This window comes from Garra rufa, chromosome 14 (assembly GCF_049309525.1).
Source record: "Garra rufa chromosome 14, GarRuf1.0, whole genome shotgun sequence".
NCBI lineage: Eukaryota > Metazoa > Chordata > Actinopteri > Cypriniformes > Cyprinidae > Garra > Garra rufa.
In genome coordinates, this window is record NC_133374.1 from 23,567,179 (window position 1) to 23,590,946 (window position 23,768).

The window sequence follows — 23,768 nt, forward strand, 5'->3', positions numbered from 1 at the left end:
CTCAGTCAAGAAGGAGTAAACATGGAACAGAGATGTACCATGTGCGATGTCGGATTGCTTAGTCGCTTCAATCTAATGACCTCGCTAATGACACATCATATGTAAAGTTAACTTTCGACACTTGAACGTAGTTGCTTCATCAACAATGCAATGTCACCATTGTCCTAACAAAATAGCTCAGAGGCACACGTTTGAGTTCACGCACATGCAAGATTAGCAACACATGCAATGTTCTATCTATCGGCTCGAACAGAAAACCGCTGACGTTAGGCATACTGAAATAGTCAAGCACTTCAAGAAATATAATTAATTACTTTGACCCGCGATAGGCGATGCTGAACGGCTTCCAATGCAGACCGGTAGCATGATCATGTTGTCAGACTGATAAAAAGCTATTTATGTAATACACCACACCATAAAAGTATAAATAAATGCTTAAGTTACCTGCTAAACAAAAAGTCAGCCATGTCAGCGTCGGTTTTAAGTCCAAGGTTTCTCTGAAGCTTCCACCAACGGGCAATGGTATATTAATTCGGCTTTGAGTCCGGCGTTTTTCACATTTTTTTTTTTTTAAATCTCTGCTCTTTCCTCAATTGACTTTCTCTTTCTTCCAACCTTGACGTTTGGGGCGAGCAGGGGCCGCTTGCTGCTGTTTGTTTGTTGGTTTTTCTCCATTGCTAAGTTGATGCTGCCTAATTTCGCGCGAAATTTCATGTCGCAGGAGGGGGCGGGGTGGAGACGCGAGTGGAGCAGGGGATTGGATGAGAGCAGTTAACCAATGTAAGCTGTCCGGCCGGACAGCTTACATTGGTCAATTTCTCTGCGGGTGTACACCCAATAGAGTGAATGGATTTTTTTCATTCTTTTTTCTCTTTATATTATTAGGATTGTACTGTAGAACTATAACCAGCATCTAAACGAGGTTATTAATAATGAACAATCTTTGAAATTGTAGACCATAGCTTTAAGGTGTACCTTTTGAGTCTTCGTAGCACGCTAAGAGACAACGTTATCGGAGAACGCAGCCCAGAGCATGTGAGCGGAGAGCGCATTTCTGAATATTCCGCTTGCTCAATAGGCGCAGACCTGTAGCGGAACCCTGCGCTGACGTAATTTCCGATTTTTATGAAAAAGGCGTTCCGCCCAGAGCCATAGTGGCATCAGTAACACACAACCCTACCTAGCACATTTTCCTCCATGTTTGCAATATTTGCACAAAGGAGATGTCGATCAGCTGCTCAAAGATCTTCCTTTGGAGAAGACAGTTGATTTGACACTCAAAAAATGTAAGTATTACTACTTAGAAAGTAAGATTACCTCAGAATGCATTGCTAGCCCACTCCAACACTTACCAACAATAATAATGATAAATGCTGACTAATTAATTTTATTTTTTGGTAAAACAAGCATGTTTTGTTTTTTTCCAATTAAGTAATGAATAAATGCATACATTAATGAAACTGTTATATTTTATTTACTGACAACAACAGGAAACATAAATAAATTAGTTAAATAATAAATAAAAGTAACCATGAACATAAACAAAGACACATGGAACAAAACTTTATTCATACATATCGGTCTTTTAGTCTGAAGAGACCACAGCAACATCTGGTCCAGATGAGGCAACAAGGGCAGGTGGAGTGATGGGGGTCTCATCCATGGCACTAGACCATTTCCAGGATGCTGCTGTGGATTTCTCCTTTCTCACTGCACACACCAGTCTGCAGACATTTCAGATCACACAAAGATGCAGAAATATAATACAAAAGCTGTCATTTCGATCTCTGTATTGGAAGTAACAACTGATCTTACTTTATATTTACTTTTTCCCCACAAGTCAATCTACATAATAAGCTCACATAACGTCCATCACTCACTCAGATGTCTGTTTCGTGTTGTGATGTGCTCATCTGCAATTCTCTTAGAACATTTTCCTGTCATTTGTTAAATAGACTATAAGATGTATATGGTTTATGTAAATCCGCTTTTGAAGACGTACGTGTACTACCTGGAGCTCATTGTTCGCTATACGTCATAAAACGTGTTTTTACAGCGAAATCACAAATGTACTTGTTACTGCATAACGTAATCTTGACACCTAATGCAAACCAGCAGTTTACGATACAGTAGCTCAACATATACGATTTTAAGACAGTGAAACGTGTTTTGGTTTGTAATACTCACATTTGTAAACACTCTCGTCGCTGTTCTCAATCACGTTCGATGATGACGTATTGGCCTCCTGTGGCTTCCTGGGATTGAAAAGTGTCCATCAGATGAACACTTCAGAATCTGGGCTGAAGCAGTAGGACATCCGGGGATTTCTTGCATACTCTTTAATGTACATAAGGTTTCGAATGTACTTCTTTCTTCACATACTCTTTTTTTCCTACTATATAGTATGTAAGTAGGCATATTCGAACGCAAATTAAGTATACGTTCGTCCGAATCTCGCGGGAATTAGTGCATTCGCCTACTATTCTCGCCTACTCTTTTATGAATAACGAAGATTCAAACATACTTATTCACTCGCCTACTGCTTTTTGCCTACTATATAGAATGGAAGTATGCGGTTTCGAACGCAGCCAGTGTTTCGACAACATGATAAAAAATAAAACGGTCATTTCCAGACAATGCATTGTGAGATAGTTTACTTACAGTTTGTGATGCAGCTGCAGTCAGATCTAGTACCGCTTCATCCTTCAGCAAATGTTTCAAAATACTCCAAACAATCCTCTGACACGATCCGTGATCCCATTAGAAATAAGCTATCCACTTGTTCATTACGCTGGGATTCTTCTAATATCTGTACAAAGATGTGAACAAGCTGTTTAAACCAAACGTATCAAAGCGAATGTTCTTTCACTCCATTTGTTCTTTTTGATGAGCGCGTGGACTGTGTCAGAAAGCAAATGCTCAACTGTATCGTAGTCAAGATAGCAGCAGTGATTGTAATTTCTGTTTGGTTTTGACACAACATGACACTCGCATGTTGCACTCAAAGGTTTACATCCCCCTTTCAGAATCTGCAAAATGTTAATTATTTTACCAAAATAAGAGGGATCATACAAAATGCTTATGTTATTTTTTTTATTTAGTACTGACCTGAATAAGATATTTCACATAAAAGAAATTTACATAGAGTCCATAAGAGAAAATGTTTTTTTTATATAAATTTATATTTATAAAAATGACCCTGTTCAAAAGTTTATTATTCTTAATAATGTGTAATATTCTGTGTTGTGTTGTTTGTTTGTTTAGTGATAGTTGTTCATCAGTTCCCTGTTTGTCATGAACAGTTAAACTGCCTGCTGTTCTTCAGAAAAATCCTTCAGGTTCAACAAATTCTTTGTTTTTTCAGAATTTTTGTGTATTTGAACCCTTTCCAACAATGACTATGATTTTGAGATCCATCTTTCCACACTGAGGACAACCGAGAGACTTATACACAACTATTACGCTCACTGATGCTTCAGAAGGAAAAACGATGCATTAAGAGTTGGGGGTGAAAACTTTTGAACAGAATGGAGATGTGTATAGTTCTCTTACGAGAGGTCTCTCGTACTGCGTAAGTATCTTACGCTAGGGGAAAATCCTTTTCTGCGAGATATTGAAGCCAAAAATTATCCTTAATTTTGAAATAATGTAAAGCGCGTTGCAGCAGCATACAGACATAGGCAAAACAGCTTGCCTGCCTATTGGCTGCTCTGCGGCAACTGCAGCAGCCTATTAGAGCGAGGCCTGACGCGACGCCAGATCCAATGGGGGCATTTCGCGCCCTTTGCGTCGCTTCACGCCCTTTTCGTAGCTTCCCGCCTAAAAGGGCGTGGTCTAGACCTATAAAGATCGCTCGTAGGCAGCTATTATCTGATTTTTCATCCTTCAAGCGAAGCACACGCATCGCTGGAGCCGGATAAGAAGCCGCCGTCTGACTGCAAGCATCTCAGCGGGACGAGCCACTGAAGCTGCTGGCCACGCCGCCTTCCGTGCCTTCCTGCTGCGCTTTCCGGCGCCTATATCCTTTATAATCTACAGTGTGTGTCGCCGCTGCGATACACACTGTTTCTCTAAAATGAGCAAAGCGTCTTTTTAAAGATGCCTTCATACGGCTCGTGCAGATGCCAATGGTGACTCTGAGGACTTGCCTTGCCTTCTTCACTGAGACTGCTCCCCCGCCCGCCGCGGTGTAGCGCCGTAAAAAGCGCCGTGCCCAGCGGGCCCCGGACACTTCCCCCAGCCGACAAAGCTCGCCGATTCGCCCGCCTGCTTCATCGACCTCGTCAGCCTCTGTTCCGGACGTAAAGCGGCCGGTGTATGCCACCGCTTCCATCGACGCCGCTGACGAGGGGGGCCATGAAGGAGGAAGAGGATTTCCGTTTCCCGCCAAAGCGGGAACGCGCATGCTGCTCAGAAGAGGCGATAGCAGCCCACTTATGTCTGCCCTCCGCTGGACGGCGTGCTAAGTCGGCCCTCCCCTCTAAAGCTTGCCGTCAGACGTCAAACCTGCTTCGCCGCGCTTTCGCCGCCGCCTAGCCGCGTCAGCGCTGCGTAACATGGTCTCTCACCGTTGCTGAGAGGCACCCGTGGTTAACGCTTTCTGACGTTTTTCTCGTCTGGCCGCCGCCCCGCCAGACGCGGCCCAGGATTGAGTTGAAACCTGAGCCTCCGAAATCGTCCTAGCACAACTGGGAAAACGACGGTGTACGAGTCCCGCTGTTGCCGGACCCCCACCAAAGTTATTCGCTCGTCCAGTTCCAGGAAATGTGACTGTTCCAGTGTTTTCTGCAGCCAACAAACCGGCTCCGTCGCCCGTTTGCCTGCACACAAAAGTCGTTCCCACGGCTACACAGATAAACCCCCAATAAAGTGTATTGTCTGGTGTCCCGGCCACGGCCGATGGTGTTTCATGTGTCGTAAGAATGCCCACTAACCAGTGCTGATCTCTACACACAAGCACAGCGCACATAAAATCGACACAGATCGATTGCGCTTTACAACCGGCCACGGCCGATGGTGTTTCACGTGTAAGAATGCCCACTAACCAGTGCTCATCTCTACACACAAGCACAGCGCACATAAAATCGACACAGATCGATTGCGCTTCACAACCGGCCACGGCCGATGGTGTTTCACGTGTAAGAATGCCCACTAACCAGTGCTCATCTCTACACACAAGCACAGCGCACATAAAATCGACACAGATCGATTGCGCTTCACAACCGGCCACGGCCGATGGTGTTTCACGTGTAAGAATGCCCACTAACCAGTGCTCATCTCTACACACAAGCACAGCGCACATAAAATCGACACAGATCGATTGCGCTTCACAACCGGCCACGGCTGATGGTGTTTCACGTGTAAGAATGCCCACTAACCAGTGCTCATCTCTACACACAAGCACAGCGCACATAAAATCGACTCAGATCGATTGCGCTTCACACGTGGTAAATATGCCCGCTTCACAGTGGCCACAGACACCACATTATGCACGTCAAACGGTTTCTGTGAAAACGAAACCAAAAGTGCATTCGCTCTACGAGGGCGAACGTTGTTTGGAGTGTGTTAAATGTGCCCGCTGCCCCACAGCCACATCCACACACAGACATAATAGTTCCCGCTATCAGCGTGCCCCATGCCTCAAATATCACGAGCACGTTTTGCATGAAATCAGCGTGCATTCGCTCCATGCAAGCGAACGATGTTTGGAGTGTGTTAAATGTGACTGTTCCAGTGTTTGCTGCAGCCAACAAGCCGGTTCTGTCGCCCGCTTGCCTGCACACAAAGGTTGTTTTCACGGCTACCCAGATAAACCCCCAATAGAGTGTATTTTCTGGAGTCCCAGCCACGGCCGATGGTGTTTCACGTGTAGTCAAAATGCCCACTCCTCCAGTGCCCATTTCTACACACAAGCACAACCTGTCATACAGACCCTGCGCACATAAAATCAGCTCAGATCGATTGCGCTTCACATGTGGTAAACGTGCCCACTTCACAGTGCCCACAGACATCACATTATGCACGTCAAAAGGTTTCTGTAAAACGAAACTAACGTGTATGCAGGCGAACGGTGTTTGCAGTGTGTTAAATGTGCCTGTTGCCACACAACCACATCCACACACAGACATAATAGTTCCCGCTATCAGCGTGCCCCACGCCCCGAATGTCACGAGCACGTCTCTGGTGCCACAGCATACCGAAACCACTCTGTTATACGGATAGAACGGAGCGCGCTTCGTATTCAACCTCTAGCTATTCATGCAAACGCATGGAAAAGCTTCCAGGGGTCTCGAAATGGGTGCTGGACATTATAAAAGGAGGCTATTCGCTACAGTTTCACCGACGCCCGCGCCGCTATACAGCGCGCGTCGAGACCACAATGCAGACAGAAGCAGCACACCTGCTTCGAGCCGAAGTGGCGAAACTATTGAGCAAAGGGGTCATAGAGCCCCTTTCTCAAGCTCAAAGCAAAGGGGGGCTGTACAGCAGATATTTCCTGGTACCGAAAAAAGACGGTGGTCACAGACCATTTTAGATCTAAGGCAACTGAACAAAGCGCTGGTGAAGCGTCGGTTCAGGATGCTCACGACCAGAAAAATCCTCGCGCAAGTTCGCCAAGGAGACTGGTTCGTGTCAGTGGATCTGAAAGACGCGTATTTTCAAATACAGATAGCGTCACGTCACAGGCGATTTTTGAGATTCGCCTTCGAGGGCCAGGCATATCAGTACACAGTCCTGCCGTTCGGTTTGTCCCAGGCACCCCGTACATTTACGAAGTGCATGGACGCAGCGCTCGTTCCTCTCAGACTGAAAGGCGTGCGCATTCTGAACTATTTGGACGATTGGCTGATTCTAGCGCAGTCTCGCTCAGTGCTTGTACAGCATACGACCATGTTACTCGATCACCTCGAGAATTTGGGTCTCAGAGTCAATTGGGCGAAGAGCTCACTGTCCCCCAGTCAGAAAACTACCTTCCTGGGCACAGAATTGGACTCGCTGTCAATGATAGCGCGGCTGTCACCACAGCGCGCAGCAGACATTCAGCGCACAGCGGGCTCGTTCCGCTGCGGCGCGTCTGTCCCGCTCAAAAAATTTCAGAAAATGCTGGGTCTCATGGCCTCAGCGTAATCAGTTCTGCAGCTGGGTCTGCTATGTATGCGCCCACTGCAGTTCTGGCTGAAAGCGCGCGCCCCGCGTCAAGCGTGGGCGTCCGGTCGGCTTCGTATCACGGTCAATCAGAAATGTGTCACAGCCCTGAAACCGTGGAGAGCAATCGACTGGTACCAGTTAGGTGTAAGCCTGGGGACTTCCTCGAGAATAAAAGTGGTGTCTACGGACGCGTCCACCTCGGGATGGGGGGCTCTGCTCGAGGGCAGACCGTCTTTTGGCCAGTGGTCAGAACGGGAAAAGCTCCTGCATATCAACTGCCTCGAAATGCTGGCAGTATACAGAACGCGCTGATGCGCTTCTGTCCCCAAATAAAAGGAAACCATGTACTAGTCCGCTCGGACAACATGTCAGTGGTTTCCTATATAAATCGCCAGGGCGGTCTCAGGTCCAAAAACCTATACAGACTTGCAGAACGCCTCCTGGTATGGGCTCAGCGCAACCTGCGCTCGCTGAAAGCAGCGCATGTGCCGGGGCTTCTAAACATAGGGCCAGACAGACTGTCCAGGAACAATGTTCCAGTAGGCGAATGGTCTCTACACCCACAGACAGTACAAATACTGTGGGAAAAAATTCGGCAGAGCGGAAGTAGACCTGTTTGCGTCTCCGAACAACGCTCACTGTCTGGAATTTTACTTAAAAAGCAGAGACGCGCTGGCCCACGAATGGCCCCGCCGTCATCTCTATGCTTTTTCCCCCGTCTCTCTCCTACCTCAGGTGATAGAGAGGGTCAGGGAAAAAGGATGTTCAATACTGCTGATAGCGCCGTTTTGGGAAAACCAGCCCTGGTTCCCAGCGCTGATGCAGCTGACGAGCACTGCCCCGTGGCCGATACCAGTGAGGAGAGACCTTCTCTCTCAGGCCAGCGGCTCGATTTGGCATCCTCACCCAGAGCTGTGGTCCCTTCATGTCTGGGCCACCAGCGAATATATGATGAACTCCCTAAAGGAGTATTAAACACGATCACGCAGGCTAGAGCCCCTTCTACGAGACGGCTCTATTCCTCAAAATGGTCAGTGTTTTCGGGCTGGTGCCCAGCCCGCGGCTCGTCACCTACTAACTGTGGTGTGATGGAGGTGCTTTCCTTTCTACAAGAGCTGCTGGACAAGGGCAGAACCCCGTCCACGCTCAAAGTCTATGTGGCGGCCATAACAGCGTTTTCGAGCACAACGCTAGGTCAGTCAATAGGAAGGAACGATTTAGTTATTCGCTTCCTGAGGGGAGCTAGAAGACTAAATCCCCCCAGACCTCCCTCAGTCCCCGTATGGGACCTTTCTGTGGTACTAGAGGCCATGAAAGGTGGACCATTCGAGCCTCTGCAGACGATTGATTTGAAATACCTGTCTCTTAAGACTGTGTTTCTGCTGGCTCTCGCTTCAGTGAAGCGCATAGGGGATTTGCACGCACTCTCTGTGAGCGCGACGTGCATGGAATTTGGACCTAATGACTCTAAAGTCATACTCAAACCCAAACATGGTTACGTTCCAAAATCACTCAACACACCGTTTAGGGCACAGGTCATCGCGCTGTCAGCCCTACCGGTCAATGATGAGGAAACGGACGCGAGCCTCCTATGCCCAGTCAGGGCATTACGAGCTTACGTGTCTCGCTCGTCTGCTTTTAGACAGACAGAGCAGCTTTTTGTTTCGTTTTACGGGCGTCCCAAGGGACTGGCCGCGTCGAAACAGAGCTTATCCAGATGGATAGTTGATGCTATTGCGTTGGCATATGCTTCCAAGGGCATGCAGTGCCCGCTAGGTGTCAGAGCACATTCCACGAGGGGCGTGGCCTCATCGTGGCTTGGTCGAGTGGGATTGCCTTGCAAGATATTTGTACGGCGGCGGGCTGGGCCTCTCCGTCTACATTTAAAAGGTTTTACAACCTGGAGGTTCCCGCCTTACAGGCCAGATTGCTGTCAGTCTAGATGTTCAGTGTTGTCTGACCTGATGTTATCAGCTCGGAATGCTGCGTCTACTGAGCACAGCTCTAGGGTCGACAGTGAAAGTAATAGCACGAGATGTGTCTGGGCAAACTGTGTGAAGACCCTTATGGTGCGTTCACACCGCACACTTTGTCTGCGTCAGGCAACGGTCCTAACGCATCTAGTTTGACGCATGTACGTTGAAGATTGCAACGCTTGCTTTTTGGTGCGTTCACACCGCACACGTCCGGCAACGCATGTGCGTTGAGCAAAAAAGATCACGTGGTAGGGGCTTCCTCGCTGGACTTTCTGAACTATGGCGGATCGTATCGAGAGAGTGGCTTGGCTTTATTTATTAAATAGACATTCCTGTCTTTATACAAAAACGAGGATGGATCATACAGTTCTCTGCGATTGCAGACGGCTACAATAAGCTTGTCTTCCATTGTTGAAAACGATATTTTTTTCTGCTCCCGCTTCATTCAAGATACGTGTGGTGACGTCGCTACAGTGAGACGCTCTGATTGGTTGACGCACTGCGTCAAGTGCGTTAAGTCCGTCAAAAGTTCAACTAGCTGAACTTCTGCGTTGCTTGCGTTGGCTGCGTTGACGCTTGAAACGCAGGTAACGCTTGAAAAGTCGACGGATCTAACGGACCCAACGCAACGCAGAGCCCCTGACGGACCGCTGACGGACTCAACCATTGACTTTACATGTAATCTTGCCGCAACTGACGCATGACGGTTGGGGCGGTGTGAACGCACCATTATTCTTACGTCAGCTCAGGCCGTAACCCCGCCCTGTATGTACGTTTACTTAGCGTCTGAGTGACGCTGCACTATGTGGAAGAGTGCGGCGTTGCCCCTCCCTCTTCCCCGGACTCCCTGTGAGTTCTATAGGTGATTATGAACTGTATGAACCCCGGGCTTTCGCCCTTGGGTCTTTGGTGTCAGATCTCAGCATGCACGGCGTTTTACACTGGGTCCCCTAGCGTAAGATACTTACGCAGTACGAGAGACCTCTCGTAAGAGAACGTACTCGGTTACTAACGTAACCTCTGTTCTCTCTAGAGAGGGAACGAGTACTGCGTATCTTGCCGTGCATGCGCACGCTCTGGTTGCTTCGATGATGAAAAACCAGATAATAGCTGCCTACGAGCGATCTTTATAGGTCTAGACCACGCCCTTTTAGGCGGGAAGCTACGAAAAGGGCGCGAAGCGACGCAAAGGGCGCGAAATGCCCCCATTGGATCTGGCGTCGCGTCAGGCCTCGCTCTAATAGGCTGCTGCAGTTGCCGCAGAGCAGCCAATAGGCGCGCAAGCTGTTTCGCCTATGTCTGTATGCTGCTGCAACGCGCTTTACATTATTTCAAAATTAAGGATAATTTTTGGCTTCAATATCTCGCAGAAAAGGATTTTCCCCTAGCGTAAGATACTTACGCAGTACTCGTTCCCTCTCTAGAGAGAACAGAGGTTACGTTAGTAACCGAGTACGTTTTCTTATTTTGCCTAAATATCATGCTGTCTATTTAGTACTGCCCTTCAGAAGATACAGACAATAGTTATATGTTTCCCAGAAGACAAAATAAGTTAAATTTACCCTGATCTTCAAATAGTTAGAGTGCATATGTTGCACGTTGACTGCAGTTTTATGACAGGGAAGTGTACAGATTAAAACCAAAAGTGCTTGCTAATGCTGACTAATGTTTCGTAAATTATCTTTCCAAATTTTAAGTTTCAAAAGGATTCAAAAGATTGTGCACCGTAGTCACGGAGATGGCACTGTTATCATAACAACCATGGTCGTCAGAGACCTAACTATTTAAACAATTTAAAATTAAATTACAATCTTTTAAACATTTTTTTTAATAAAAAATAATTTCGCATTTTAATTTAGCAGTTTAACATTTGGCAATCAACATCTAAATAAAATAAATACAATTTCTGTAGAAAAAAAAAACTTAAAATCTGCCTATTCAGTTTGTGTTAGAATGTGAAGGGTTAAATAAAAGTCGCCCATTTTCTCCTTATTAGAATGTTTCTGCCTAAAACTTTCGATTCTGCGATTGGTCGAATGGGTCGGGTCTCTTACTAAAAATTAATAAATAAATACAAATAAAAGGTGCTAAATTAGCTAGCTATGCTCTTGCTCATGTGAATCACGTCTCACGGTTAAAGGAGCAAGCAAGGTAAGTGAGGACATTTAATAGGCCGCTGTGCCAGTCTAATAATATTAATTATTATCAGCACTCACTGGTTCTTGAAAATTTGGCAAAAACATGTCCCACCAAGAAAAGTGCTCATTCTGTTGGAAATGAAGAACATTTTAACAAATCAAAAGAATCAAGATTATAATCAGAGGGTCATTTGCACATATGTAAGGTTCTTTTATAGTTTTCTTTTAATTTTGTATTAATTTAATTATCAAATCTGGCCCATTGCCTACAAAATCACTTGTCCTCAGATAGGAGATAATCATTTCAACTTGATTAAAAAAGCAAAAAGAAATCATTTAATTGAATTAATATTTTTACTATATGAAAGAGTACATTGTAATATGTATCAAAAATTACAAACACTGTGTTTTGAATAATATTTACAATTATTTTTGGTTGCACAAAATGTGTCCCACATATGCGTCACCACCGTCAGATATTTATAAAAAGCAATAAAATCAGGCAACTACAAGGTCAACTGCATTTTTGAGGACCACATTATCAAATCTTCAGCTCTACTGCATGCTTCAAGATCAGCCAAGCTCCTGTAAATTTGCAATTTTTTCTTAAACTTGTTCATATTTTTGGACACTGCTACTGTGGCAACCATAACATGTCAACACCGTCTCTTTTGTATAAATAATATTAGATTTGATTATGACATAAATGTATACTTTTTAAAAACAAGTCTGAAGTAGCTAGCAACAGAGTGGAAACAACATGGCTAATGTGAACAATAATGCATATCATGTGAAATAGTAGGTTTTTGTCACCACCGTCAGGTTTTCTGTCTGATGGTGTTGAAATATTTGAAAAATGTTTTATTACAGTGCTCAGGATTGTTATTTGTTGGACCAAATAGTTAAATAAAGTTGTTAAACAAGAAGCCGTTGACTTGAGTGGTATACATTTTGGAATTTTATGTTGTAATGAGGCCACTGTCTCCACCGTCAGATTAGTGTCACCACCGTCAGAGGGAGTTTTAATTTTTTTAAATAAATATGCATACAATATATTTTGTCAGTGCTGCTGAGCTATTAAAGTAATAGTCTCTTTTAATACAAAAATGCGTTTATTAAATAAAAAACATTTTTTGTTTGATTTAAGCAAAAAGTAAACATTGTAAAACGCTAAAAAGTAAAACGCCTATTTTATGAAAAAAAATACAAAATGGGGAGGTGACACCAGTACATTGCTGTAAAGCTAAGACCTTGTTCTATAATAATATACATTCAGATGGTGTAATTAAACACTTTTTTTTTTTTTATTAAAACCTGTTTTATCCAAATTCCCAAGAATCACTGCACTGCTTGTTTGAAATGCGTCTATGGTTCTGAATTTGTTGGCGATTTGCTTTGCTGTTAGCGCCATGATGTGTTGGTTTACGTTCAGTTGAATTGGTTTTGTGTGGTAAAAGGTGTCTATACATTTTGCAGCCAGACCCTATGTCTAGGTTCTGCTGAAACGATTGTGTGGTGGATTTGATTTTAAGTAAAATTAGCTGTTTTATTTTAGTTGATAAATGTCACTCTGCTGCTGTTTTCTTGTTGCATTATTGGCCGCACTGAATGTAAACAACACCACTGAACAGAACGATAAACTCGCATATTTTGCTGATTGTCGCTGACGAAAATAGTCAATTATTGTCATGTTTTGGGCTGTACTAATCAGTCGGACCGGGAAAGACATTTGAAGTACTATAAACCGCCAAAAGTTAGAACAAAGCAAGGAGAATGCAAAAATCTGACTGAGGAACAAAAAGCGTTTGTGATTGGCCAGATCTGAACCAGGATTTCCAGGGCAAGAATCTTGACAACATTTGTGTTTGTTCTTATCATTTCCATCGAAGTAGATGAAATATTAGGCTAATATCTGTATCTGCTTATTGCTTTATTCTGTTATATTTGTGCCTGTGTAGTTGTGTATCTCGCCTTTGCTGCACTTTCAATACTACCTTTGCAATATAAGAATCCAACACAGTTGCGAAACGCAATCTTAGACTCGGATAGCAGGATAAAATTGATCTGTTTAATAAACAAAAACTGCGTTTCTACAGTTTCAGACAACACAGATGCCCTTGGTAAAACACACATATTGATTAAAACATTTAAAACATCAACATCTGTCACTGAAAACCAAGGAAGCAGGGCCTTCAGGCTGCATTGGCCGTGATCATGTCGAATCGGGCTGTGATAGGCTGGTCGTAAGCATTTATCCAGAAAGGAAAGGTGCTAAACGAAGGGCAAATACATTCTAATGTTCCACAGGTACATGTGCTCGGTACTACTGTAGTCTTCTCTAATGGATCATCTGTACACAGTTCTCCTCAGACCTGGATTAGGAAGTCCTATAACTACAGATATGCATGACTTTGTGGCAGAAAGGACATCAGCCTTCTCGTTCTGTACAGTAAAGGCTTTGTAGGCTCACAAGGGGCAGAGTGCGGGAAAAGGGAGCGAGGTGTTCGAAACACATACATATGCTTTCAGTTCTTCAGTATCCTGAAACTGGCCACTGCAGCACCTGGGAAGTGCAGTTACACGAACACTGTCGGGGGAAAAGCAGAGCCTGGCAGCGGCCCGTTCCCGTTTACCTGCGACATCCACATCCCGCACAGTCAGTGTTTTATCGTACACAAGATATTCAAGAGCTGCCATGCAAAGTGAGGTCTTGAGCTTTCCGTGAGGCCTTGAAGAATCTGTGGAAGTTGTCAAATGTTTCTAGAAAGAAACAAAAAACCCTAAAAACGAGATCTTGTGCTCTTAAGTCGAAAGGCGGGGATGGTGGCGGCAGCATCCACCTTCTTCAATCACGCTGTGCTCGCTCGCATTCACTCCAAAATGAAAACACACATGCAGAATGTACAAGTATTTACAGCTCACGCACGCCGGTTAAAAAAAGCTACAGTATTAATATGAACATAAAAACGTTTCAGTACGGCTGAATCAAAATGTAAGTAACTACTCAAGTATTTTGACCATTATGGATGATTCACCACGAGGCTCTTGTGTGGCGCCAACCTGAAGCTCGCAGGCCTTCCAGATACTCATTCTCAGAGGATTTCCGATATGGAGGTGGGAAGAAACCAGAGTCTCAGAGCACTGATCTTGGAGAAGGATGAAGGATCATAATCTCCACCTTCTGCCAGATGTTCAAGGACAAGCGTCTTCCACATCTGCCTCAATAAAGTGCATTTGCTTCAAAGCTGATTTTGTAAATACTACTACAGATTGCTCCTAAGTTCAACCACGTGACTGCGTATGCGTGTGGTACCAGAAATTAGTCCAACAATGTCGTCTTTCAACACTATCATCAATAACACTAGCATATCTTTCTAAAACCAATAAATAAACAGAGCAATAGAGTGCGGTATAAAACAATAAGATGAATTGATTTGCATTGATGTTCATTTGCTGGGCCTCTATGGATTCCCAGTCCAAAATCCCTTCAGTTTATGTAAAAAAAAAAAAAAAGGGGGGAAAAGACTTGTAGAAACAGAAGATGGATCCAAATGCAGGTCCATACTATAAAGTCTCTGTTTAGTTTTCATCTTTGGTAGTGAACTTGTGCACATCCTTTTCAAAATGTCATCTGCAAGAAATGTAATACTTGGTCTGTTGCTTGTGATTGAAAGGAATCAAAAGGAACTCAAAGTGCTTTGCTACAAAACAAAATCGAGGGTTTGTTTGGTCTTCTCCGTGGTTTGAGAAGATGATGGTCCCTGGAGTGAGAGCACTGGCTGAGATTTTACAGATCACGCTCTTTATTCGTACAGGGTAACGGTGCAGTAACACAAAGCTGAGATCCTCCGGTCCACACTTGCCTTGTCTGTACAAAAGAAACACAAGGAGATAAAGAATTTTATTTCACCTTTATATCAATTAAAATACATTGGTCAGAATTGTGGGTTCTGTGATAAATGTAAATGCACAATTTATGCGATTTAAAAGCACAAAAGTCGGACTAAATCTCCTATGACAACTTGCAGTGTTACATATCATCGAGGCTGAGAAAAGAACACAACACAGCAGATAAAAGGTAGCTAAATGATGTTATTATTGCTGGTTTCCATGTTTTTTGGAGTATATATTTTTACACAACTATTAAAAATGCCGGGTAGTAGTGTTTTGTATGAGCTTGTCCAATCAGCATACACTTACAGTTGAGGTCAAAAGTTTGCGTCCCCCTTTTAGAATCTGCAAAATGTTATTTATTTAGTACTGACCTGAATAAGAAATTTCATTAAATTTCATTTCACATTAAAGATGTTTACATATAGTCCACAAGAGAAAATAATAGTTTAAAAATGACCCCGTTCAAAAGTTTACATCCCCTTGATTTTTAATACTGTGTTGTTACCTGAATGATCCACAGCTGTTTTTTTTTTGTTTTTTTTTGGTGATAGTTGTTCATGAGTCCCTTGTTGGTCCTGAACAGTTAAACTGCCCGCTGTTCTTGAAAAATTCACAAATTCTTTAGTTTTCCAGCATTTTTGTGTATTTAAACCCTTTCTAACAATGACTGTATGATTGTGAGATCCATCTTTTCAGACTGAGGACAACTGAGGGACTCATTTGAAACTACTACAGAAGGTTCAAACGCTCACTGATGCTTCAGAAGGAAACACAATGCATTAAGAGCCAGGGGTGAAAACTTTTGAACAGAATGGAGATGTGTACATTCTTCTTATTTTGTCTAAATATCATATTTTTTCATTTAGTACTGCCCTTCAGAGACTATAGAAAATACTTGCATGTTTCACAGAAGACAAAATAAGTTAAATTTACCCATTCTTCAAATTCAAAACGTTTTTACCCACTGAAAACTTTTGAACAGGGTCATTTTTATAAATTCAACTATTATTTTTGTCTTGTGGACTATATGTAAACATCTTTTATGTGAAATATCTTATTCAGGTCAGTACTAAATAAACAATAACATGCAGTTTTATGATCCCTATTATTTTGATAAAATAATTAACATTTTGCAGAATCTGAAAGGTGTATATAATGGTATGGTGCGAACATGCCAAAAAGCGGAAAGTTTTGCCAATAGTTCTAGGAGCTAAAAAAAGGTTCCAATCTTTTTTTCAAAATATTTTTTTCACTTACATTTTGTGACGTTTTCTATATCAGCTGGGTCCTGGAGGATCTTGCACAGGCCTTCCAGCAGCATGGAGGCTTTGTTGTAGCGATATGCGATGTCCTCTGTCTGCTGAAACATCTCGTCTAGTGCGGCCGACTGCACCTGGAATTTAAACATGACACCAATGTTAACCACTCATTAAATCACGCAACAAAGCTCAAAGTGTGGCCGCCATGATTATCCTCACTCACCATCTCTACGGCATGGTTATAAATGAGCTTCTCAGCTGTTACACTGTTGATCTCGTCCACAAATCGCTGCTTGTCAGAGAAGAAGTGGTTGAGTTTGTCCGTGAGCCGGCGGCACAGGGAAATGCAGCTCTTGTAGCGCTCGTTCAGACTCTTCACCACTGAAATTCAGAGACAAGATATTTTATGCACTGTAACGTAACAGGCTACTGCTAGTAAGTGACTCTGTAGAATACATAATTAGTTTTCTGTGCCTTTCCACATATGGATTCACAATTCAGGCATATCCCTATTGTGATTGACTCTTGTCACAAACTGACCACACACATATACACCATTTAATATCACAGCTCACCTTGTTTGACGGCAGTAGATGGATTGAGTTTGGCAGACTTGATCTGAGCTTTGGCCAGGTGCAGCGAGGAAGCCAACAGCTGTGCGGCTTTCATGTACAAAACCAGCTGCTCCACCTGCCTGTGTGAGATGATGACCAAACCGTTACAAACTGTATTCTATGCAGTTAAAGATCATGTGTTTGTGCGCACTCTTCTTACCCCCACTCCTTACTGAGCTGACTAATCTGATCCACCACCACGCTGTCCTGGGGCGGATAAAGAGAGGCAGCAGACGCACCCAGATCAGGTCCTCCGGCCCGAAGAGAAGCGATTTCCAGCACACAGTCCGTAAAGGACAGCATCATCCGCAGGTGCATCAGAGTGTCCGTGTGCTCACGCTGCCAAACACAAACACACGCATGTTAGTGTTTCCCAATATAAGCTATTCTATATGTTCAAACTGTTTAAGCTCTCTCACCTCCATCAGTGTTTCCTCTGGCAGTTCTGGAGCTTCAAAGGTAATGAATCCATCCAAGCTGGGCGGGGAGGTGCCATACGGGACATAGCGCAGACTGCTGGGAGCCGCTTCCGCTCCTGGCGGGGAGCTGCCGATGGTCATGCCCGGGGGAGATCCCATGTACACCTTGCCGCTGGTGGAGCACAGCGAGCCAGCCGAACTGTTGGAGCCTACTGCAGACACATAGATGCACACAATCAGCCACGTAGTCCAGTCTATTAGCTTTATTTCTTGACCATGAAAACAGTGGCACAGATATTAAACATGTAGTGCGGCAGCTGAAGCAGTGACAGATGGGGCAGGTTTATGAGACAAAGCCCCTCACCTGAGGTGGTGCGCGGGCGGGAGGCGAGATGGCTGCAGGTGGGAGGGGTGCTGCTGTTGGGGGGCGAGCCCACTGTGAATACAACGGTGCGTGGACTTGCCCCGCCTGCCGCCAAGCCGCAAGTCCCTGCCGGGGCTGGGGAGGGACGCACACACACACACACACACAGAGGGGTCACAAAATGCACACAAACACTGGCAGCCAATCAGAACACTTCATGCAAGACAGAAGCTGTCAGGAGAAGCTTAATGGGGTTACATATAGTAGAAATAAAATAATAGTGGTATGAAAAACTGGACTTTACAAAAAGCTGTAAGGGGGCTACCTGTGTCCATGGGTCTTTCTGTGTTGAGGCTGTCTGTGCTGCCCTGGTACGGCTGTCCTCCTAAAGTGATCCGTACTGGCTGCTCGGATAGTCTACCAGCACTTACAGACCTGAGGAAATGGGTTCAGCTTGTTATAAAATGCGTTTAGAATTAAAAAATCCACGATAACGATATATACTGTTATAATTATGTGCTGATTGTCTTCATACAAAACATTTCTTATTATGTATTTTATCCGGCTTCAGTGACAGCTTTGTCCATATAAGGGATTTATATAATGATATTTAATTATTTCAATATCACAATTATTATCAATTCCGGTATATCACATCAGCCCTAATTAACACAATAATGATATTTCATTATTGAAATAACACAATTATCGGCAATACCGGTATATTCTGACACCCCCCAATTAACACAATAACAATACTTATAATTAGGGCCGGGACTTTAACGCGTTAATTTAGATTAATTAATTACACAAAAATAACGCGTTAATTTTTTTTAACGCATTTTAATCGCACTTAATTTTGCACCGCGGAACGTTTCTCACTGGATGAGTTTCAGCGGACCGATTATACTGGAGCACCAACTAGCGTTCAGACAAAGGAATGCGCATATCACCGCAGCACATCGAGCCTCAAGTATCACCTCAATGCTTTTACAGAAGGTCTACCTACCTATAGGGTACCTGAATTTCTGAAATGTAGGCTAGTATATTTCTAAATATCCCAGTGTTTCCCCTACCATTATCTTAGGGGGGCGCGTTTACAATGTCTCCTCCAAGAAAACACGGACTGGATCGCGGACTCCATTCATAAAAACCGAATTTACTATAGCGCGGAATGCCACGTAAATTCGTCGATTTTTGGATTGATAAATCAAAAGTTCGTCTGTCACTTAATTCAAATCGCGATATGGACTAGTGTCTGTGAAAACTGAAATGCAAAAAGACAGTTTTAATATGAAACCTGCATGTTCCGTTTGCCTCTGTATGAATGGCAGAGACGCGTTTTTTTTTACTGCACGCGTGATGCTCCCGTTAATTTTTGGCATTTGCATCTCACATGAACAGATAGACTCAATCTCCAAAGCTACTGTCAGTGTCACTTTTACCGTTTCATTTGAGAAAAATAGCATCATATCATACTTTACACACAGAAACTTCACGGCAACCTGTCAAAATAAAAGTATGGTTTAACATGAAACAGAACAATATTCCTATTTAAATAATTGACAAAAAACAATGATAAAAAATAAATAAAACAACATGATTAACCACTTAATTGTAGAAAAAATACTACGATTATTATTTAAATGTTAAATTATTATTATTTATTGATTTTAACAGCAAACCTCTGTTTGTTTGCCAAAAATTAAAAAGGTTTATTTTTCATTTGATTAAAAATAAATAAATGTTTATGCTTTCATTTGATTATGAAAAAAAAAAATAGCAAAAGATTGTAAAGCCCTATTGTTCAAAATATTAAAATAGAGAGTTTTGGATTTATTTTTTCACTGAAATAAATGTTTTCGTTATTACACAAAGTAGGGTAAAGTACCGAGAAAAAAAAGTATGGAAACCTAGGGGAAACACTGTATCCTATTGCTACACTTAATGGCAATATTGCACTGGTCTGTTGGACTTGGTTGAACAAAAATAAACAATATTTTGTTGCTTAAGCTTATGTATTCAGTCATTATTCCATGGTATACTAAAAATCCATATGAAAAAACTTACTTCTCACTGTTCTCAGGTCAAATATTTATATGCGATTAAAATGCGATTAATTTCGATTAATTAATTACAAAGCCTCTAATTAATTAGATTAATTTTTTTAATCGAGTCCCGGCCCTACTTATAATATATATTTATTACCCGTATATTCTGAAACCTCCAAGTAACACGATAACGATATTTCATTATTTAAATATCACTATCATCATCAACACCAGTATATTCCAACACCCCTAATTAATATGATAACAATATTTGATTATTTAAATATCACACTATTATCATCAATACCGATTTATTGCAACACTCCTAGTTCAAATCAATTAATTTATTAAAAAATACATTAAAATTTTTATATATGAAAAATGCAATTATTTTCTATGATGATTGTTTTTATATGATGACTATGTTTTTAATTTGGTTAATATTGGTTGATATTTTTGTGGGGCTGGAAGTAATGACGATTTCTGTATGGATATTATAATTTAAAAAGCCTCATTAAAAACAAAGAAATGATTGAAAAGAAAATTAATAAATTAAAGTCATGTGGTGTGACCAACAATCAGGAAAAAGACATTAAACGGGAAATAATATAGAGAGCACCCCTGGAGACTGTTTTTGTCAACAAGTCAAACTAGAATACCAGATCTCATGTACAACACCCCAAAATCTTACCAAAATTCATGATATAATAACTGTATACATTCTAGTTCAGAATTTTAGGGTCAGTATGTTTTTTATGTTTTTGAAAGAAGTCTCTTATGCTCAACAAGTATATTTATATAATCAAAAATATAAAGTTATATTTTTTAAATATTGTTAAATATTATGCAAATAAATTGCTGACCCCAAACCTTTGAACAGAAGCCAAAAGTAGTTTGCCAACCTGCCAAAAGAAGTCTTGCTGGCCTCTGGTGCACACTGTCGACTGCTGGGATATGCCGAGCAGTGATGTGCACAGAGGTCACGGCCATCCATCAGCATCTTGACTGGAATGGGGCTGTCAGCCATACCCTGTTGAGAAGCCAGGGCCATGAGATTGCACGAGGCTTGAGTTTTAGGGATTTTGAATGGAGCAGTTGCCTATATAAGAAGAAATTACATTATTAATGCCAAAAGCTCCTGACCTAGCCCTGAAACATTTTTTATTTTACAGCTCCTATAGCTTACCTTAGTGGGTGAACCGATGATGGTGGGCAGCGGTGACTTCGTTAACCAGTCAGAGGTGCGAGGGGAGGAGCCAAGGTGCTTGGTTGGGGAAGTGCCTAGGTTGCCAGGGCGTCCGAGCTGAGGGGAGTGGCTAGTGGGGTAGGCTGAGGAGGTGGGGTGAACTGGATCAGACAGCTGCTTGTGTAGCTTCTGCTTGTTCTGGTAGATGTCAGTCAGCGTGGGCACACTCTGAAGACGAGCGCCCAGTAATTGAGAGGACGGCACAGGGGAACCTAAAACATTAAAAGCAAATTATGTTCTCATTAGATTAGTGGTGGGCCGTTATCGGCGTTAACGTGCTGCGTTAACGTGAGACTCTTATCGGGCGATAAAAAAAAATATCGCCGTTAATCTATTCTCAAAGTTGGGTTGGGAGCTGGGTCTAAACTATGTGAGCTATGATGACTTTCACCTTGATATTTGAGCACGGATGACGTATACCTAGTCGAATTGCACTGTAGGGGGCGAGAACGAGTCTTCAACTTCTGTGAAATTACCACATCAAATGAGACGTGCTGACATTGATGCAGTTATGAAGCCGCTTCAGGGCAGGTGCGTTGCTAGATCCTTTTTACTGGGGCACATGAGTTATAATTTACTTTGATAATCCCGAAATAAAGACATTAAACTATATGCAACAACTAAATTGACGCTTCTAAAAGCAACGCAGTTTAATGGAAGACTATGTACGCAGATATCCATGCCGGTGCGCGTCTGTGTATTTAATGGCAACACGCACGTCGTGCAGCCTTTTGCGCACAAGTACTTGGTTACACAAGTTTGTATAGGTAATTATGTTGTAAATGCAATTGTCAAGCAGTTTGTGATGCATTTTGGAAACAGGAGATGAGCGCCTGGTCTAATGCGCCACCTGGCCCGTTCTAGAAGACTTACTTTTAGTCATTATTTGGGTAGCACACATATTCTGAATGCCTTCAGCAGAATTCAGATTAGCCATTTTAATCTAGATTAATCTAGATTAATTCCAAGATTTAATCTAGATTAATCTAGATTAAAAAAATTAATCTATGCCCACCCCTACATTAGATATATATGAGTAGATTAGTTCTATACCTTTAACAGAACATATTGTAGATATGGCACACCACATGCTACACTATTCAACCACTAGGTGGCACTGCAGTATATAAATAAGCACTGTACCATAAAACTTCAGTAAACTGAGAGTCTAAAACAACAGGGTCAACGAGTTTGTCTCCTGTTTAGACACGATCATTGAGTTCACAGGTTTGAAGGTTTATAGGTTTAAAGAGGTTTTACACGAAAGCTCCATAGCCGCATGGTTTGTTGTTACAAGCACATGCATTGTTCCTGATGGCTTGTTGAGTTCTCAGCCATAACGAGCAGCTGTATCCATGGAGACCTAAATAACACAGACATGCTGTGACCCACCGGGAGGAAGCGACTGCGGCTACTGCTTGCGCGACTGTTAATGGCCCCACTTTGAAGAGGAAACACTAGTGCTGTGGTTTTTCATGTCAATTTCTCACATATAAAACTCACCGCCTGAGGAGCTGCGACTGCGTGCCTCGTGGCTCTGGGGATGTCCGCAGCAGCAGTGGCCAAGCTGCTCAGGAATAGTGCCCACTGGGGAACAAATATAGACACACATAAAATGGGCATGTCAGGACATGTCAGTCTTTAAAAATACAGTTTCCCAGTAAAAGAATGACAGCAGGGACTCTTACCCAGTGGAGAGGGGGAGTAAGGCCGGGAACTGCCTGTAGAGAGGCGTCGCCCCACCGTTTGGACCGTATCTGCAGGGCTAGGCGACCCAGACACCATTTTAGGGAACCCCATCGGGCTTGTGTTTGAGCGCCGCACTGTGCCCGACCTGTGACCATAAAAACGACCAAAAATCATACTAACTGTAGTATTTGGACAAACAACAAAATTATGAAATTATGTTTAGGGCTGTCACAAATGATTTTGGTACTTGGTCGGTTATTCTGAAGATTAATTGAGTAATCTGATAATTATATTTAAAAAAAAAAAATTGTAGTAATAAAAATAGACCTAAGTGAACAATAGCCCAGAGCTGTCACTAAAGATTATTTTGGTAATCGAGTAATTCTTTGATTATTCTGACGATTAATCAAGTAATCTGATAGCTATAATACTTTTTGTTTTGTAGTAATAAAAATAGACCCAAGTGAACAATATCCTAGGGCTGGCACTATAGATAAGCACTGTACCATAAAACTTCAGTGAACGGAAAGTGTGAAACAATAGGGTCAATGAATTTGTCTCCTGTTTAGACACAAGCATTGAGTTCACAGGTTTGAAGGTTTATGGGTTTAAAGCGGTTTTGCATGAAAACACCTGGGCTGCATGGTTTGTTGTTACAAGCATATGCATAATTGGATAATTATAACTAACTATATAATTAAATCATTATTTTTTTTGTAGTAACAAATAGGCCGAAGTAAACAATAGCCTAGGGCTGTCACTTACGATTATTTTGGTAATCGACTAATCTGACAATTATTCTGACGATTAATCGAGTAAGTTTTTTTTTCAAGGTTTTATTGAACAAAACTAATAAAAAACATAATGTATTCTAAACAATAGCACTAATGTACATTACGCATCATAACAAATGACTGCAGAGGGTGCCAACGGCCTTTTTACGTTTTACTGCTTGTTTAATATTGACTA

At 42.5% G+C, this 23,768-nt stretch overlaps 1 protein-coding gene across 4 annotated transcripts in view; it reads right to left on the reverse strand.

Annotated features, from left to right (window-relative positions):
• Nucleotides 1–13,317: 13,317 nt before the first annotated feature.
• The window catches only part of ulk2 (unc-51 like autophagy activating kinase 2), a 45,808-nt gene continuing 35,357 nt past the window's right edge, over nucleotides 13,318–23,768 (reverse strand). Inside the window, exons 16-27 of one of the 4 annotated variants that reach the window (XM_073817564.1) lie at nucleotides 22,799–22,944; nucleotides 22,614–22,697; nucleotides 21,051–21,322; nucleotides 20,767–20,894; nucleotides 18,139–18,248; nucleotides 17,814–17,948; nucleotides 17,450–17,661; nucleotides 17,191–17,369; nucleotides 16,992–17,110; nucleotides 16,640–16,797; nucleotides 16,415–16,550; nucleotides 13,318–15,131 (exon numbers count right to left, since the gene is read on the reverse strand). In XM_073817564.1, the coding sequence (XP_073673665.1) occupies nucleotides 15,067–15,131; nucleotides 16,415–16,550; nucleotides 16,640–16,797; nucleotides 16,992–17,110; nucleotides 17,191–17,369; nucleotides 17,450–17,661; nucleotides 17,814–17,948; nucleotides 18,139–18,248; nucleotides 20,767–20,894; nucleotides 21,051–21,322; nucleotides 22,614–22,697; nucleotides 22,799–22,944 (1,744 nt within the window). In that variant the 3' untranslated portion in view covers nucleotides 13,318–15,066. Of the gene's footprint in view, nucleotides 15,132–16,414; nucleotides 16,551–16,639; nucleotides 16,798–16,991; nucleotides 17,111–17,190; nucleotides 17,370–17,449; nucleotides 17,662–17,813; nucleotides 17,949–18,138; nucleotides 18,249–20,766; nucleotides 20,964–21,050; nucleotides 21,323–22,613; nucleotides 22,698–22,798; nucleotides 22,945–23,768 lie in introns of all 4 variants that reach the window. The other 3 variants (XM_073817563.1, XM_073817562.1, XM_073817565.1) reach the window with 3 other exon arrangements.